At 33.4% G+C, this 15,952-nt stretch overlaps 1 protein-coding gene across 1 annotated transcript in view; it reads left to right on the plus strand.

The window, feature by feature from the left end:
• Positions 1-15,219, plus strand: part of LOC128018884 (small conductance calcium-activated potassium channel protein 2-like) — a 30,713-nt gene extending 15,494 nt beyond the window's left edge. Inside the window, exons 4-9 of the mRNA XM_052604732.1 lie at positions 557-975; positions 6,280-6,421; positions 6,767-6,877; positions 7,145-7,272; positions 11,802-11,871; positions 12,606-15,219. Coding sequence (XP_052460692.1) covers positions 557-975; positions 6,280-6,421; positions 6,767-6,877; positions 7,145-7,272; positions 11,802-11,871; positions 12,606-12,905 — 1,170 coding nt within the window. The 3' untranslated portion in view covers positions 12,906-15,219. The remainder of the gene's footprint in view (positions 1-556; positions 976-6,279; positions 6,422-6,766; positions 6,878-7,144; positions 7,273-11,801; positions 11,872-12,605) is intronic.
• The last annotated feature ends 733 nt before the right edge of the window (positions 15,220-15,952 follow it).

Below are 15,952 nucleotides of genomic sequence, written 5' to 3' on the forward strand. Positions count from 1 at the left end.
GAACATCAGATGATGGTCAAATTACTGAATGGATGAACAATTAAAAAAAACTTTATTCCTGATTACAGGTTGTGTACAACACAAACATTGAAATAAAAGAGAATAAATCCATATTACAGTCATAATACTAAAACCACAGAGAATGCTTTCATACTGTTTATATTGTATATAAGTTTATTTATATTAGACTAGTTTATATTATATAGTGCGTGTGTAATATATATATATATATATATATATATATATATATATATATATATATATATATATATATATATATATATATATATATATATATATATATATATATATATATATATATATATACACACACACACACACACACACACACATATATACACACATTAAAATGTACTTCAAGCAGGTCAATTTATCACGTTTTAAAAATGTTTAGAAATTAATTTTATATAATATATTGTATGTAACATCTAATATCAATTCTCATCCAATTGTAAATGAAAGATGATGAAAAAGATCATAATACTGCTGCAGCACCCATCAAAGCATTCAAATGTGTTGTCTGTTTAAATTTCAGCTCTTCATGGTTGACAATGGAGCTGATGACTGGCGGATAGCCATGACATACGAACGTATCTTCTTCATCGTTTTGGAGCTGCTGGTGTGCGCCATCCACCCCATTCCAGGTCAGTACGTCTTCACCTGGACCGCCCGCCTGGCCTTCACCTACACCCCGTCTGTGGCGGATGCAGACGTGGATATCATCCTCTCTATCCCCATGTTCCTGCGGCTGTATCTGATTGGCCGGGTCATGCTCCTGCACAGTAAGCTCTTTACGGACGCCTCATCACGCAGTATCGGAGCCCTCAATAAGATCAACTTTAACACACGCTTTGTCATGAAGACTTTGATGACTATCTGCCCAGGCACGGTCCTGCTGGTTTTCAGCATATCATCATGGATCATTGCTGCTTGGACAGTGCACGTCTGTGAGAGGTGAGATAAACCTTTGATTTCTTAAGAAACACTGTTTGCACTTGGAGTATTTAAAGTATATTCTACCCAAAAATTAACTCGCCCCTCATTTTGATCCAAAACTCTCTTTAAATATACCTTTCTATAAAAAAATGAAGTTTAAAGATTGTTAGATTAGTGTTTTGTTTTTCTTTTTTACAAGAAAAATACTGAATCAGTATTTTTACTTTAAAATGTCATATTTAATTAAGTGTTACTTGCCATTTCTTTGTAATTCATTTTGTAATGTATTGGCAATTTCTAAGTGAAAATTGTTGTAAAAAAATAAAATATATATATATATTTATATATATATATATATAAATATATATACCATTTTTTTCAGTGTATGGAACACAAAATATGAATTTCTATATCTTATACATAGTATATGTAAGTGAATTAGTCCGTCAAGCTCTAAAAGGACAAAACAATCACCATAAAAGTTGTCCATTTCATTCATGCACTATTTCCATGTATTGTGAAGTCATTCAATAATTTGTGTGATGAACAGATCAAAATGATAAACTAGAATCATGAAGCTGACATTTTGTCTGTATGGCTTTTATAGTCCATTTCAGAGTTTATTAGAAGTAAGGGAGCAATATCATACATTTCAGTCTGTTCCTCACTTAAAGGCTTCATAAGTATTGGAATATACCACATATATGGACTACTTATATCATACTTTTATGGTTCTTTCTTGTCATTTTAAAGCTTGACAGACCAAGTCCCAATTGACTTTTATTATATTGAAACAAGTAATCAGGATATGCATCTAACAGTGGGTTAAGATTCTCTCTCTTTTTTTTTTGTTGAGGTAATAATGAAAGATTTTTCTTTTTTGTGTAAATAATTCCTTTATTTATGTAATTCTTTTCATGCGGTGCAGTTGGTCAAGACCCTATGTTGTTGCCTTTAAAATGTGATGTCAGAGGCAAGCGGATGTGTGTGTGTTTCATTGTTTACGGTTTTGTTCTATGTTTCTCCCACATGGCTGCTGCTGGATAGGGGTCCAAAGTGAGTCTGTGATCTGCAAGGAAAAACTATCACTTGGCTCTTAGCTTCTGCTCATCTCTTGATGAGCTATACTTGCAAAACGGCAAATTGCTGGCATCCTGGAAATCCCAAATTCTATTTATTTCCAAATTCGGATCTATTTGTTTTCTCCTATAAATGGTCTGTCATCTTGTAGCCTCTGATAAAGAGTGGTCTTAGTGTTAGGTAATTACATTTTTGATTCATTCTTTTGATTTTGGGATTTTCACGCAGCTGACACCATGTGTCAACATGGTGGTCATCATGTTCATGGCAGCCTGTTCTTTTCCTAAAGCGCTGTCATATATTTGACCTTTTCTGGTGCTCTCAAGTGCTATTCTTACCAAGATGCCATCTTGACCTAGACCTCGGAGGAGAGTAAAGATCCAGTATGTTGTCATGACCCATAAACAAAGAGAGAGATGCACAGCTATGCTAATAAAGTCATCATGAGCTCTTTAGCCAGGTTCTGCACCCACTTCTTACCCATTAGGCTATACGTACCACATCATCCACCTGCTTTTTTTTTAATGCACTGCACCACAACAGTAGTCAGTAATGTATATATGTGTTTTCTTCAACTATGACCACTTTTGACCCTGGCTTATAGAATTTAGGCCTAGTCACATTTTTCACAGTTCTATTACTGTTGTTTAATTTGTTTACTCAGAAAGTTTAACAGCTGACATAAATGCATCACAGGAGAATTGCTAGCATTCTATTCATTCCAATTCTTAGCATTCTGATGTTATATTTATTGATAGCATTCTATTCTTAACTTCTTCCCCACACAAAGTTACAGCATTGTTGTATTGATAGCGATAGAGTTTCTTTGTTTTACATGGTCTTGCTCATGATGCAAATGATGCCGCAACTGAGGACTGGCATATTTTAACATTAAATAGAAAACTAGAAAAAGTGTTAAAAGTTATTGAAATGTAAAAACATTGTTTGATTAATTTCATATTTTATGACTGAAAATAGTTATTTAAATGATTTAATCTTACAAATTAATTAATTAATTTAGTTTTTAACCTGATCTGAGGTACAAGAATCACTCATTTAAGTAACTTTTTCAGATTTTAATTTCTTCCACACAGTATTGGTTATGGTGTTAGTGATATTTTTCTTAGTTTTCCATGGTAATAGCTTAGTATGATAAAACTTTATCAGTTGGTCACGATGCAAATAATATAACATATAAAAATATATAATATAATCTAATATAGAACATATATATATAAAAATGCAAAAACATTATATTATTAGAATTTGTGTTTTACTGAACAAATTTCTCTTTCTTTAAATAAATTCAATTATAATTAACATTTTTGTAGGGATAAAAATCAACCTCAGCTTCTGCTCTAAACTTTAGGGAGCCCTTTATGTTACTATAAGATGAAAACTTAAATTTAATTACTATTCATTTATACATTCATTTAAACATAAGAATCAACATGTATGCAAACATGTAAACTGCTCATAATGCATACGGTTTTTAATTTACCTCTAAATGATAAAAATTATATTTGTTGTTGAAATATATTCATTTACACAATGGCTCTCATGACTTGTTCCGTAACAGATTTATTTAAACATATATTAAATAAATTAAGACATTACTAACAGATATGTCTTTCAGTTTCAAATGAAGTTCCATTTATGCAGTGGTTAAATCAATGCTGTATTTGCTCGGTTCATATGCGCACCGAACTAAAAGAACCATACCGTAAATCTTCAATACAAATACGTTTACCATTACACCTCTAATAAATATATATATATATATATTAGAGGTGTAACAGGGAACAAGGATAAAACTAAGAAGTGTAGTAAAATTTCTCCACATTTACAAAAATAAAAGTGCCCATAATTGTTGAAAAACACTTATATCTTCAATGAAGTTTATTTTTCTTACCCCATTTTTTTCTTGTTTTGAGAATTTGTGTTGTTTTAAAATTAAAAAATAAAAAGTTTAGTTTTTCAGATAAATGTATCTTGTTTTATGCATGCCTATATATGGTTACTGTAAAGACATTTCGATTTAGAAAATAGATTTTTTTTTGCAGTGTGGCTGAGAAAAAAGTGCTGAGGACACCAACTAAGCTAATGTGCTAGTCAGGTGTCATGCTAGCTTGTTATTTTTCTGTATTCTTATGTCTTGTGTAAGAGTTATAGTGGATGAATCTGTCGGAGGAATGGAGAGGTGCTTTATCAGCACCTTAGAATCCTCCGAGACACTGTATTTCGCTTCACTTCACCCCTAAATGGCCACAGCTACTTCTTCACTTTAAATCATTTGCCAGCAGGCTAGTCGACAGAACTCGTTTAATAGCACTCAAGCTAATGAGTTCTCAGTTTAATTCATAGGCATAGAAGCTGGATGCTCACTGATTGATTTATTTGAACATAAATGTAGATTTCCTCTGTAATCAGCACATGGACATATTGTTCATGCTGACGGAAGATGGATTTGAGGCCAAGAGAAGACCTTGTTCTGAAACTTTGACATCATCATAATTTTTTTTTTTCTTCTCTATATTTGGTGTTTGGGGCGAATGTTACTGAAACTGAGAAGACTGTTTTGTTACGAATTTTTGTTTGTTTGTTTGTTTTCTGAAAGAATCAACATAGATGTTATGCTGTTCCCTTTACAGAAATTTGCCGTGGAAACCTCCAAAAGTGTAACCAAAAGTATAGTAACTGTGATGATTGTTACTTTCAGAATGTTTCTGCCATATATATATATTTTTTATAATTTTTTACAGTAATGCCAGAAATACTAAGTCACCACGTGTTTAATTCTAGTAGCAGTTACTGTGGTAAATTTCTGTAAGGGACAAATCTATGTTTAATATTCTGTGATATGTACAAATGGAGCTCTCAAGTAAGTGTTCTCTGATTTGAGATAATGCTAAAGTGCCTTGGTTGAAATCGACTGCCTGAACGCTCTTATGTGCCCCATACTGTCAGAGCAGTGCATTATCTGAGTTCATGGCAGCTTTGGATTTGTTTACACTGCCAGCATGTTTTTCCATATACCCTTTTTATTCTCGTGTAATGGACTGTGACTCCCACAAGTTTTACACAGACGCATTCTCCACACCAGACCGAGCTAGAACACTGGGGAACAACAGCAAGCCATCTAATGGGCCCTGGCTGCCCTCTTGATCATACGAGCAGAATATGGACAGCACACCTTTCAAATTATGTACACAAAGGCACCTTGATTCGTATTTGGCTTGTCCACTTTTTTATCCAGTGTGGACAGGCCTGAATATTGATATATGCTGTTGCATTCAATACTTATTGATATTGCACTTTAGGTTGCCTTTAAGATTACCCTTCAAATGTAATCGGGCTCTTCAAAGACCCCAATGCAAATTGTACCTGTCTATTTCAGCTGTGCACCACTGTCAACGTGCAGTGCTGCTCAAATTTCGAACAGACTGTTTGTATATAGCTTTTGTAACCATATTATTTAGTATAGGACAAATCAATGAAAATATGATTGCAGCAGCACAGCGTATTAAGTAGGGGTTGGAAACCTGGACTCTGCTACGAGAGTACTGTAGCTCCAGGTTCATTTTGTTTGTCACTGTAAATGTAGCTACTATTGTATTTATTTAAATGTGTTTAAAAATAATCAAATTAATTAATTTAGATTTGAACATAAACTGAGATTCAAGATTAACTTAATTGTTTTCGTTTAATTTTGTTTGTCAACGTCAGTATAAGTTTTATTATATCTAATGTAATATTTGGAAATTCTATAAATAATCTAAAGCGTCGTCTTCCAGTTAATTTGGTTTCTTAACATAAATGTAGACAGTATAATATGTATTAATTTATTCAAAATGATTAAACAATCAAAATAATAAATACATTTAGATTTTAACCTGAACTAATATACAAGAACCAGTTCAGTTATCTTCCTTTAGTTTATTTAGTTTGTCAACATAAATGTAGCCAAAATTATATTTCTTAATTGATTTAACTTCTTGAAATAATTTAAATTAAACAAGTTAGTGTAATTTTGAACCTGAATATAAAATAATCTCTTTTTCCTAATTTAGATGAATTAAATGTATTAAAATTTGAATTTTTAAAATTTTTTGTTTATTTATATTATATTTCACAAACTCGAACTGGGATCACCTTTAAACAATTTTTCTTTTTGAGAATGATCCTGTAAGGTGTTGTTTAATTACTAATCCAGTTTGTTTTCTTGTCATTTTATCTCATCAGATATCATGATAAAGTGGAAGTCACCAGTAACTTCTTGGGAGCCATGTGGCTGATCTCCATAACCTTCCTGTCTATTGGTTATGGAGACATGGTGCCCAACACATACTGTGGGAAGGGAGTGTGTCTTCTTACTGGGATCATGGTGCATCTCTCTTTTATCCTTCTAATTATGAACAAATGATGTGCAAGTTTTACATTTCAGACTTTCATGTTCTTGTGAGTCTATCTGCATATATTTTATAGTTATTAGTGTCCACTCTGCCATAACATCATCAGGCAATAAAGCCATTTTGTAGATAGACTGCATATGAAAATTCAATTTTCGAGACATTTGCACCCTTGTGAGTTTATCTGCATATTTTTTATAGTAATTAGTACCCACTCAGCCGTAACGCCATCAAACTGTAAAGCCATTTTATAGAGCAACTGTATATAAAAAGCCTTCTTAATGATTGTGCATTGATTTGTGTTTTTTGTGTGTTTCCAGGGGGCCGGTTGCACTGCCCTAGTGGTGGCTGTCGTGGCCAGGAAGCTAGAGCTCACCAAGGCTGAAAAGCACGTCCATAACTTTATGATGGACACTCAACTCTGCAAAAGAGTGAGCATATTTTAATATACAGAATTGTTGATGCAAATGTTGATGTTGCATAAGCCGTGGAAACCGGCCAAGGTTTCGTTGATGAGATCATCTTCTAGACAAAATCTGGCAGGCACATTTAACCCATATTGCTAATTTACCAGGAGTCTACATCTAGTATAATTTAATCTTTTCCAGACATACTGTACATCTTTCGGTCTACACTAGCTGTAGTGATGTTTTCAAATTAATATTTCGGTTTCTTATCTGGATTTGATTTACTCGCAGGTGAAAAACACGGCTGCTAATGTACTCAGGGAAACATGGCTAATCTACAAACATACAAAGCTTGTGAAGAAGATTGACCATGCCAGGGTCAGGAAACATCAGCGCAAGTTTCTGCAGGCCATTCACCAGTACGTATATTTGCAACATCTGTAATCCTCCTTTTGCTATGTGTGCTGTCTGCATTTGTATTTTTATATGAGATGAGATATAAATCTAAATTTGATGGTGCTTAAAACTAGATTTAGTTCAAGTTCTCGCTTTCCAATTTAGGGAATCTCAAGTTTTTTTAATGGAGTTCTGGAAACGAAATTGAACCTTTTAGACTCTATCTCAACCTCATATTTCCTTCCTAATTTATTGCCACGGCATTTTAAGATCTTGGGTGTTTTACCTGTCAGATCATGGGGTGAAATCTTGATGCTGATGATGCCGAAAATAAAAAGTTAGGGATAGTACAGAGTTAGTATATCGGACAAGCAGCGTAATTGTGTGCATAAATGACCAAATGCACTTTCTGGTTACAAACTACTGTCTTGGTGAGATGTTAATGTAAGCTCAGTAGAATTGTCTTAAGTAAATGTACAAAAAATAAATTCCCATAATATCAGACCAGTGCATTGGAACTTAAAGTGTAATTGCATGCCACCGCCTATTATCATGTTAATATTGATCAAACAATAATACTGGCAAAGAAAAAGAGAGAACCCACTCACTGCTGTTAGTTATTTCTTTGTTCTTTATTGCTGACTATCTATTTGTTTCCTTAATTGAGATATATTTGAAGTCTACATAGCATTGCTTTGATTTAATTTGTTTTTATTTATATAAATATGACACTTTTTAAATAAAAGAGTGTGTTTCATAGCATATTAGTTTTTGCTTTGAAACTTTTATGGAGCGTAATGAAATATCACTGTTGATAAATGGCCTGGGGTCTCATTTATAAACATTACGTACGCACAAAATGGGACTTGTGTAATATATGAAATATGTACGCACTGAACAGACATTATAGACCATGCGTATGCACTCTTTTTCCTGGAGTGAGAAAAGTAACAAGTACACAACGATCTGTATACAAATTTACATAAACTACATACCTTGAATAGGTACAGTGATAATAGCTTACTGTACAGTACATACTGTACACAGAGGTGTTGATGTCATGTGAAGGCATCGCTATAACATTATGAAAAATACCAACGTATTTGAAAGATACAGCTTGAAGAAAATGGTAATTTAACATATCATTTTTTAAATATTTTGTCAGTGAGGAATTCTATACTGCAATAAATATAGGCCTATCTGTTTCCATAAATAAATAAATAAAAACAATAAGCTATAAGATGTTCACCTTATCAGCAAAACTGCATAAATTACATTTGATTCTAATTGTTAAAAAATAATTAAAATACTATTTGGCCAGTGGAAATGAATTAGAATATTTATCGGAGAACTATTTTAAAGTTTTGTTTTTATGGATATTTTGATATATTTATTCTAAAACAACAAGGATACTGGATGATTTTTAGCAATAAAAAAAACTATGTTTGCCACAAATGGCATTTTTAGTCCATATCTCATATTTCCTTAACGTCTTGTTCCTTTGACAGTATTAAACATGGTATAACATGGATGTGCATGGAAATGATATACAGATGAGGTTATGTCCGATGAGTCGGGTTGGAGATGCACACACATACAATCTTCTCCTGACCAGGATTTTATACGCATGGTTTTATAATCTGAAAACTTTTGTGCATACGTACACTTATAGGATGAAATCTACAGAGAGTTTTATAAATGAGACCCCAGGTGAAGCAAATCAAATGGCAGTTTTTTTTTTTTTTTTTCAGTCAGTCATAAAAGTTTGAAAGTCTTATAGTGTGGTGTGCAACTTGAGGATTTAAAAAAAATTGATTCTGTGTTCCATTTGTTTTGCCTTAAATCACTGCAGAGCTCAGAAGTAAGTCATGTCTTCTCTTTTTTCTTTACCATTGGAACCCTTTTTCATTTTTCTAAGTCTTACTCAGCAGTATCAACCAACATGATGAACATTGAAAACATTTGAAGCTGGGCTCCATTTTTATTTAGCATTTGTTATCCATTACGGTATTTAGATGAACTGCATTTACATGTTTCACCGGCCTTTTAAGGTATTTGGAGGGAAAGTTCTTCACATCTTCTCAGCTTCAAATTTATCAGATGCCACAATGTCTGAAACTCATTCATCTAGCCTGTACCAGATTTCCACAGAACCTCACACTGCACTTTCATCCTTTTAGTCATAAAACCTGCTAGTCTGCTGGTCTGCAGTGTTTTCTTGCAAACACAAATCTGTTGCAAATCTTTCTCATGGAGATACACTTACAGAAATATTGAACGTGAATCTTATAAGACTGCATTAGACGTTTTAGACTTAAGAATAAGGTTGATTAAATGATGAACAGTTTTAGCTGAACTAATCCTTTAGGTGTTGTAACATTTTCTGGACATGCATAGGTGCACATAGGTACATAGACAAGAACATAAGTTCTCCGATGTGAATTGCCAGTCCTGCCTCTGTTTGGCACGCAGTCAAAGAGAAAGTGCAACTGCTGAGCACAACAGTTCATTTATAATGTATTTGGCCTTCACTTTTACGAGACCGCATAAACATTCCCTTGCCTAATGCATACAATCATAAAATTCTATAAATATCTGCACATTAAATGCTTCATAAACTCAGCAAATCGGCCTGTGTTGTGGAGAAGGTAACAATTGCATCTGGAGTGCAGGGAACTATGGAGGTCTGGGTACAGAAACAAACAGACCAATTTTGGCCGTCCCAAAATTGAGAGTTCATCTTTACAACAGTGCAAGCACATGTGAAAAAGTGCAAAGTGTCCACTTTTTATTTTCCATAAAGCTTGCACACCTTTTTCGTTTTTTGATGGGAGGGGGAGAGTTTGAAGCAAATAGATGGTTGGGGTTGGTTTAGGTTAACTCTGGAGAAGACATTTACAATATTTTTTGGAAAAGACACTAAAAGCCATCATGTTATGTTTATATTCTGCATGTGAGTATTACTGACAAGCATTTTTCTCAAGAAATTGTTCTTAGATTCAAAAAAAAAAAAAAGTTTCTTGTTCTACACAAGAATCTCCCCTTTCCTTTCCGGGTTATGTTTGTGCTTTCCTTGAGGAAAGCCCAGCTATGTGTATCTAGAGAGTTTCTGGTGTTGGCTTTCTGAATTCAATAGGCACTGAAATTAGGTTAATGCTAATGCATCATTGTTAGCACATCTGTCATTACCATGGAGCAGAAACCCGGTGTCTACATTCTGTGTTTTTATCACTTCATCTGTTTCCACACTACAGTCTGACACAAAATAATGAATGTCTGCCATCATCACACTGATAAAGGTGGTGTTTGGGTTGTATTTTTGCACATTTTGAACCATTCATGATGCAATAGAGCTGCGTAGTCATGACGTCAATTTGTAGGTCTGTCAGTCAGCCGAAAAATTATAATAGGATTTGAAAATTTTTAGTTTATGGTCTTGGATTTACTTTTAAATTGAAGTCTGTGATTAACATAAGCTTACTTGACTTTCAGATTTAGTTTGAAAATATAAATTCAAACATGAATTCTGACCACAAGTATGTGAGTTTATTCAATTATTATTACTATTATTATTATTGAAAATATTAATATTTTATATATACAGAATCAAGCTTAATAAATTATACTATAAAATATAAACTATATATAAACTATATATATAAACTATATATATATATATATATATATATATATATATATATATATATATATATATATATATATATATATATATATATATATGTATGTATGTGTATATGTATGTATGTGTATATATATATGTATATGTATATGTGTGTGTGTGTGTGTGTGTGTGTGTGTGTGTGTAATAGAAATATGTTCATATCAAATTATGTATATTAAAAATGTATAAAGTAACATTTTTCTACCAAATTAAAACACAGGATAATAACATCTCAATAAAACAAAATAAAAATTTACCAACAAATAGTTTCAATATCAAACTAAAATCTTTTGACTTTATAGCTACTTTTAAACAGTATGCTTTTATTGCTTCATAATGTCTAACTGCATTTCATTACTGTCCATTACATTTAGTGGAGAATTTCTAAATGCATCAGATCACCATCTAAAAAAAATCTGCAGCACAGTTTCGTGACTTTGAGGTAGTATTATAATATCCATGTCCATATGCTTATGGAGTTTTGGGACAATGGCTCAACTGTTGTTCTTTTCGACCCCTTCTTTTTTTATTTTACCTCCTGTGGCTGAATAAGTTTGCATGTCTGACTGGACCGAACTGGAATGTAAATGTTTGCATGTGGACACATCATTTAATGGAAGAATAATCATAATGTGACACTTTATAGCTTCTAGATTTCAGCCTAATTGTCAAACTCTGTTTCTTCCTCTTTTCCCTGCTAATTCCCCTGCTCTTTTCATTGACACCTCATCACAACCTCATGCACTTGTTTTTGCTCTCCTTCCTCTATAAACTACTGTCTCCATTATATATCTGTGTGTCTTCTTTCCTTGTGGCCCATCTTTTTCTCTTTGTCTGTCCACCTGCTCCCTGGCTTCATTGTTTTCCCAGACTGCGAAGTGTGAAGATGGAGCAAAGGAAGCTGAATGATCAAGCAAACACACTGGTGGACTTAGCAAAGGTGAGTACAGTCTTAAGTAGTAGATCTGTAGTGACATGTTTGGTAGTCTTGTAGTATTGCCATGCACTGTAAGGAGTGCATGTTGATTCTATGGAATGGATGGATTTATTAAGCAGCACGTCTGTTTCCAACAAAGATAATAATAACAACACTTAGTTCTTGAGCACCAATTTTAAACATTTTAAAATGTATTCAAATAGAAAACTGTTGTATTAAACTGTAATAATGTTTCACAATAGTATTTTTCTTTTTCTGTATTGTTGATCAAATAAATGCAGAGAAACGTTCAAAATCTTATCAACCCAAAACTTTTGCACGGTACTCTGTGTGTGCTCATATGTGAAAACTGCAATTAGGGTACTGTAAATTTGGGTAAAATGGACCATGTTACCTGAATGAACCTCTAAAATAGTATGTGAAATAGTATACAGTATGCAGCATGACCTGCATCATATTATTTGGCAAGTGACGTCTGTGCCTGAATAAATAATGGGAATTTTATTTAAATTCGTTATTTGACAACGTATGTGTGTAAATATGTATTTTGTGTCTTTTCATTTTTAATATTACTGTATGTTTTAAATGTTTTGAATTTCTTTTGATATTTTAAATGTTTTCGTTTTTTTGTAGACCGAAAATGTGCTTACTTTTCCATGTCAGTAGATAACACCGTGTATTAATATATGTGATTCTTGCATTTTTATGTCTACTAATAGTGTTTTTCACTTCTTCAGACACAGAATGTGATGTACGACCTGGTCTCAGAGCTGCAGGAGCGCAGCGAGGAGCTGGAAAAGCGGATCGGTCACCTAGAGACAAAACTGGACTCCATAAACAACAGTCTGCAGGCTCTGCCTGGCCTGCTCTCACAAGCCATACAGCAGCAACAGCACCACCTGCTGGACGGGCTGACCCAGCGTGGATTCACTCTCACGCGCCCCTCCTCGCAGACCTCCGATCGCTCCTGGGCGTCATCCGTGCACCAGCGGAGATCACCCTCTACTGCACCACACACGTCCTCTGATAGCGGCTAGCACGCTCACACACTCAAAATCATACTCTAATCCTACACACACACTCCTACACACCTCTATCACCAACTAACACTGCTAAATATACTTTTAGTACTGAAACGTTAATAAGAATGACAACTTCAACACACTGGAATAAAAATGTAATGAATTAACTCATCATGGTAGAGATATGGTTTATGTTTAGCCATTGTATGGCTGTTTAACGTTAGCTTTTTTGTAAAGCCCTTGTATAGTATGGACTGGATTCAGACTGCAGGGGGTGAAATTCTGTTTGGAAACAGAAAATTTAATGGAGCTAACCTCATGGAAATACAGAGGATTGAGAAGGAAGGAAAAATGGGAGAGGAAGTCACCAGACAGGCAGACATTAAAGATATATGCTAAGTTCTGAATAGCATACTAGCATGCTACTTACTCTTACTGCAGTATATATTTGTATACAGTATGCAAATTGTCTGTATGCATTAAAATTCCCTGGCATTTATCAGAGAACAGTGCGTTGAATACCGTACCTATATCAAGTTTTCTTTTTCAGTGTTAGTAGTTTTAAGAATAAAACATTTTGACATTAAAACAAGATATTTTTTACCCAAAATTCAGTTAACCCTCATGTTGTCCTTGGTCATTTGAGACCAAATAAAATGTATGTTTTGAAATGTTTACATTTTTTACTTCATCGGAATGGAACAAAACTTGGGGACTTTTGTGGCACTTGCTAAACAACTAAACATACAATCCCTAGTAAAAAAAAAAAAAAAGTAATGTATTTAAAATACATTTATTTCATAAAAAGTATAGTTCAAATCTATTAACATATTTACATAACATATTAACTGACATATTGCTTGAGACCTACTGATATAAAAATTATATTTAAACTTTATTTGGAGCACTACTTGTCTACAATGTAAAAAATTTTAAATATTAAACCTAAAATGTGTTTTAACTATTGATGAAGATTATATGATCTTTGAATAACATTGGCCTTTAAATGCAAGATATTTAAAGTGTATCTGAAGTATACTTGCAATAGTTCCACTTTAGCACAATCAAATATACTTCAGTATACCTTTAGATGGGCTTCAGCAATACTTCAGCACAATTAAAAGTGCATCAAGTACAAAACTAGTAGTTATAATTTAGCAGACTTGAAGTATAGCAAAGGTACAATTGCAAGGTATTTCTTATAAAATAGTACATAAATATGTAAATGTATTTGTAGTATACTTAGCATGAAATAAATGTATTTCAGATTCATTTTACTATATTTATTTTTCACTAGGTATGTTATAAGATCATGTAGCAACAGATACACATTTTTTGAATATTGCAAATTCAGTGGGAGAAGAAGTTCTGTATACAGTATATACTGCACAGTATTGAGTACCATGCTGCTATTCTTATCCATTAAATATAATTGTTGTTCTCATAGAAGCTGAGGAAGGTCCTTTGGAAGTCCCATGTTCAGATTGATTAATCATTACTAGATAAAAAAAAAAAAATGCAACCAGATATAGGAAATGCCTAAAAACAAGGAAGAAGGATAACATTTTATTGTCAAAATAATATTTTACAAATGAAAAAAAATGTAGCTAGTCCAATTCAACTGATAAATGTTTCCATGAGCCACACCACACATTTTCTTTATATTACACTGATGACATTCAAGGTCTTATAGAATAATATGCATTCTCTCTATAGAAATAAACAATATTCAAGCACACTTTTTCCAACGAGTGTGAAAGACAAAATAAGATTCTGCCAAAGCTTCCAAAGGTCCTTAAAGCATCTTCAGCGCAGGCAATCTCTAAGACAGCCTGGGGATGTGATGGGAAGGAAATACTGTACACCCCCTTGCATGTTTCAATGCAAATTAATGATGGAGCTGACCTAAAGGATGGTTTTCTCTTAACTTTTCCTTCCTTTTCTTTTCTCATTTTTTACAGAGGTTCCTTTTTTTATTATTTACCTAGATTTTTATAGCTTGTAGAGGATATACAAAATGTTACAGCAGAGCGGCAGCATAGTTGAAAACATTCATTTCCTTGATAAAAAAAAAAAAAAGATTCTAAACAAAATGTAGAAGCGAACAACAGAAGATTAATCCCACACTTGGATATCATTACCACTTACATTAACCAATTTTGTTCCCAGTTCTAGGTTTAGAATGAAAGCATCAAGATGTGGTTGTCATTACGGGTTTGAAAAACAGCAAACTGCCTTTACTGTGTGTCTTTGGCCTTGTTGACCAAGCTGTAGCGGATTTACATAATGCTGGGCTCCAATATAAAGAAATAAATGAACAATTCCACTACCTGGTCACATTGCATTTTTATATATCTTGTCTTTAATGGACGTGTTGTCTTTACATACCTGCTTTTGTTATATTTCTTGGATATGGATTCTTCATTGGTTTAAATCCACTCATCTTTAACTTGGTCCGTTTTAAGACAGCAACAGTAGTAATGACGCAGAATGTGGCGCACAATCTAAGAATAGCAGTTCCTGTATTACTCCCAGTTAACCATGCATAGAACATTTGGGCTGAAGAAAATGGACAGTATTTTTAGGCCACTCTGAACAAGGTACTTTATAATCTGTAACACGCAAGCATTTATATATTTTATTATTCAGCCATCAATCTACTCTACAGGAACTCTTCTGCATTTGTGCGTTCACTCACTATTTTGTGGATTGGCAAGAGAAAATTAAAGGAACCGTACACCCAAAAATGAAAATGTACTGAAAATTCAGTCACCCTCTGGCCATTCAAGATGTAGATGCTTGTTTTATTTCATTAGGACATATTTGGAGAAATTTAGCATTATATCACTTGCTCACCAATGGATCCTCTGCAGTGAATGGGTGCCATCAGAATGAGAGTCCAAACAGGTGATAAAAACATCACAATGATACACAAGTATTCCACACATCTCTTGTCCATCAATTAAAAAAGTCTTTTTAATTGAAAAGTTGGGTGTTTGTAATAAATCCATCATGGTGTTTTAACTTCAAATAAATGCTTCTGCAAAACAATCGATAATCCA

Source organism: Carassius gibelio, chromosome A8 (assembly GCF_023724105.1).
Source record: "Carassius gibelio isolate Cgi1373 ecotype wild population from Czech Republic chromosome A8, carGib1.2-hapl.c, whole genome shotgun sequence".
In the NCBI taxonomy this organism is placed as follows: domain Eukaryota; kingdom Metazoa; phylum Chordata; class Actinopteri; order Cypriniformes; family Cyprinidae; genus Carassius; species Carassius gibelio.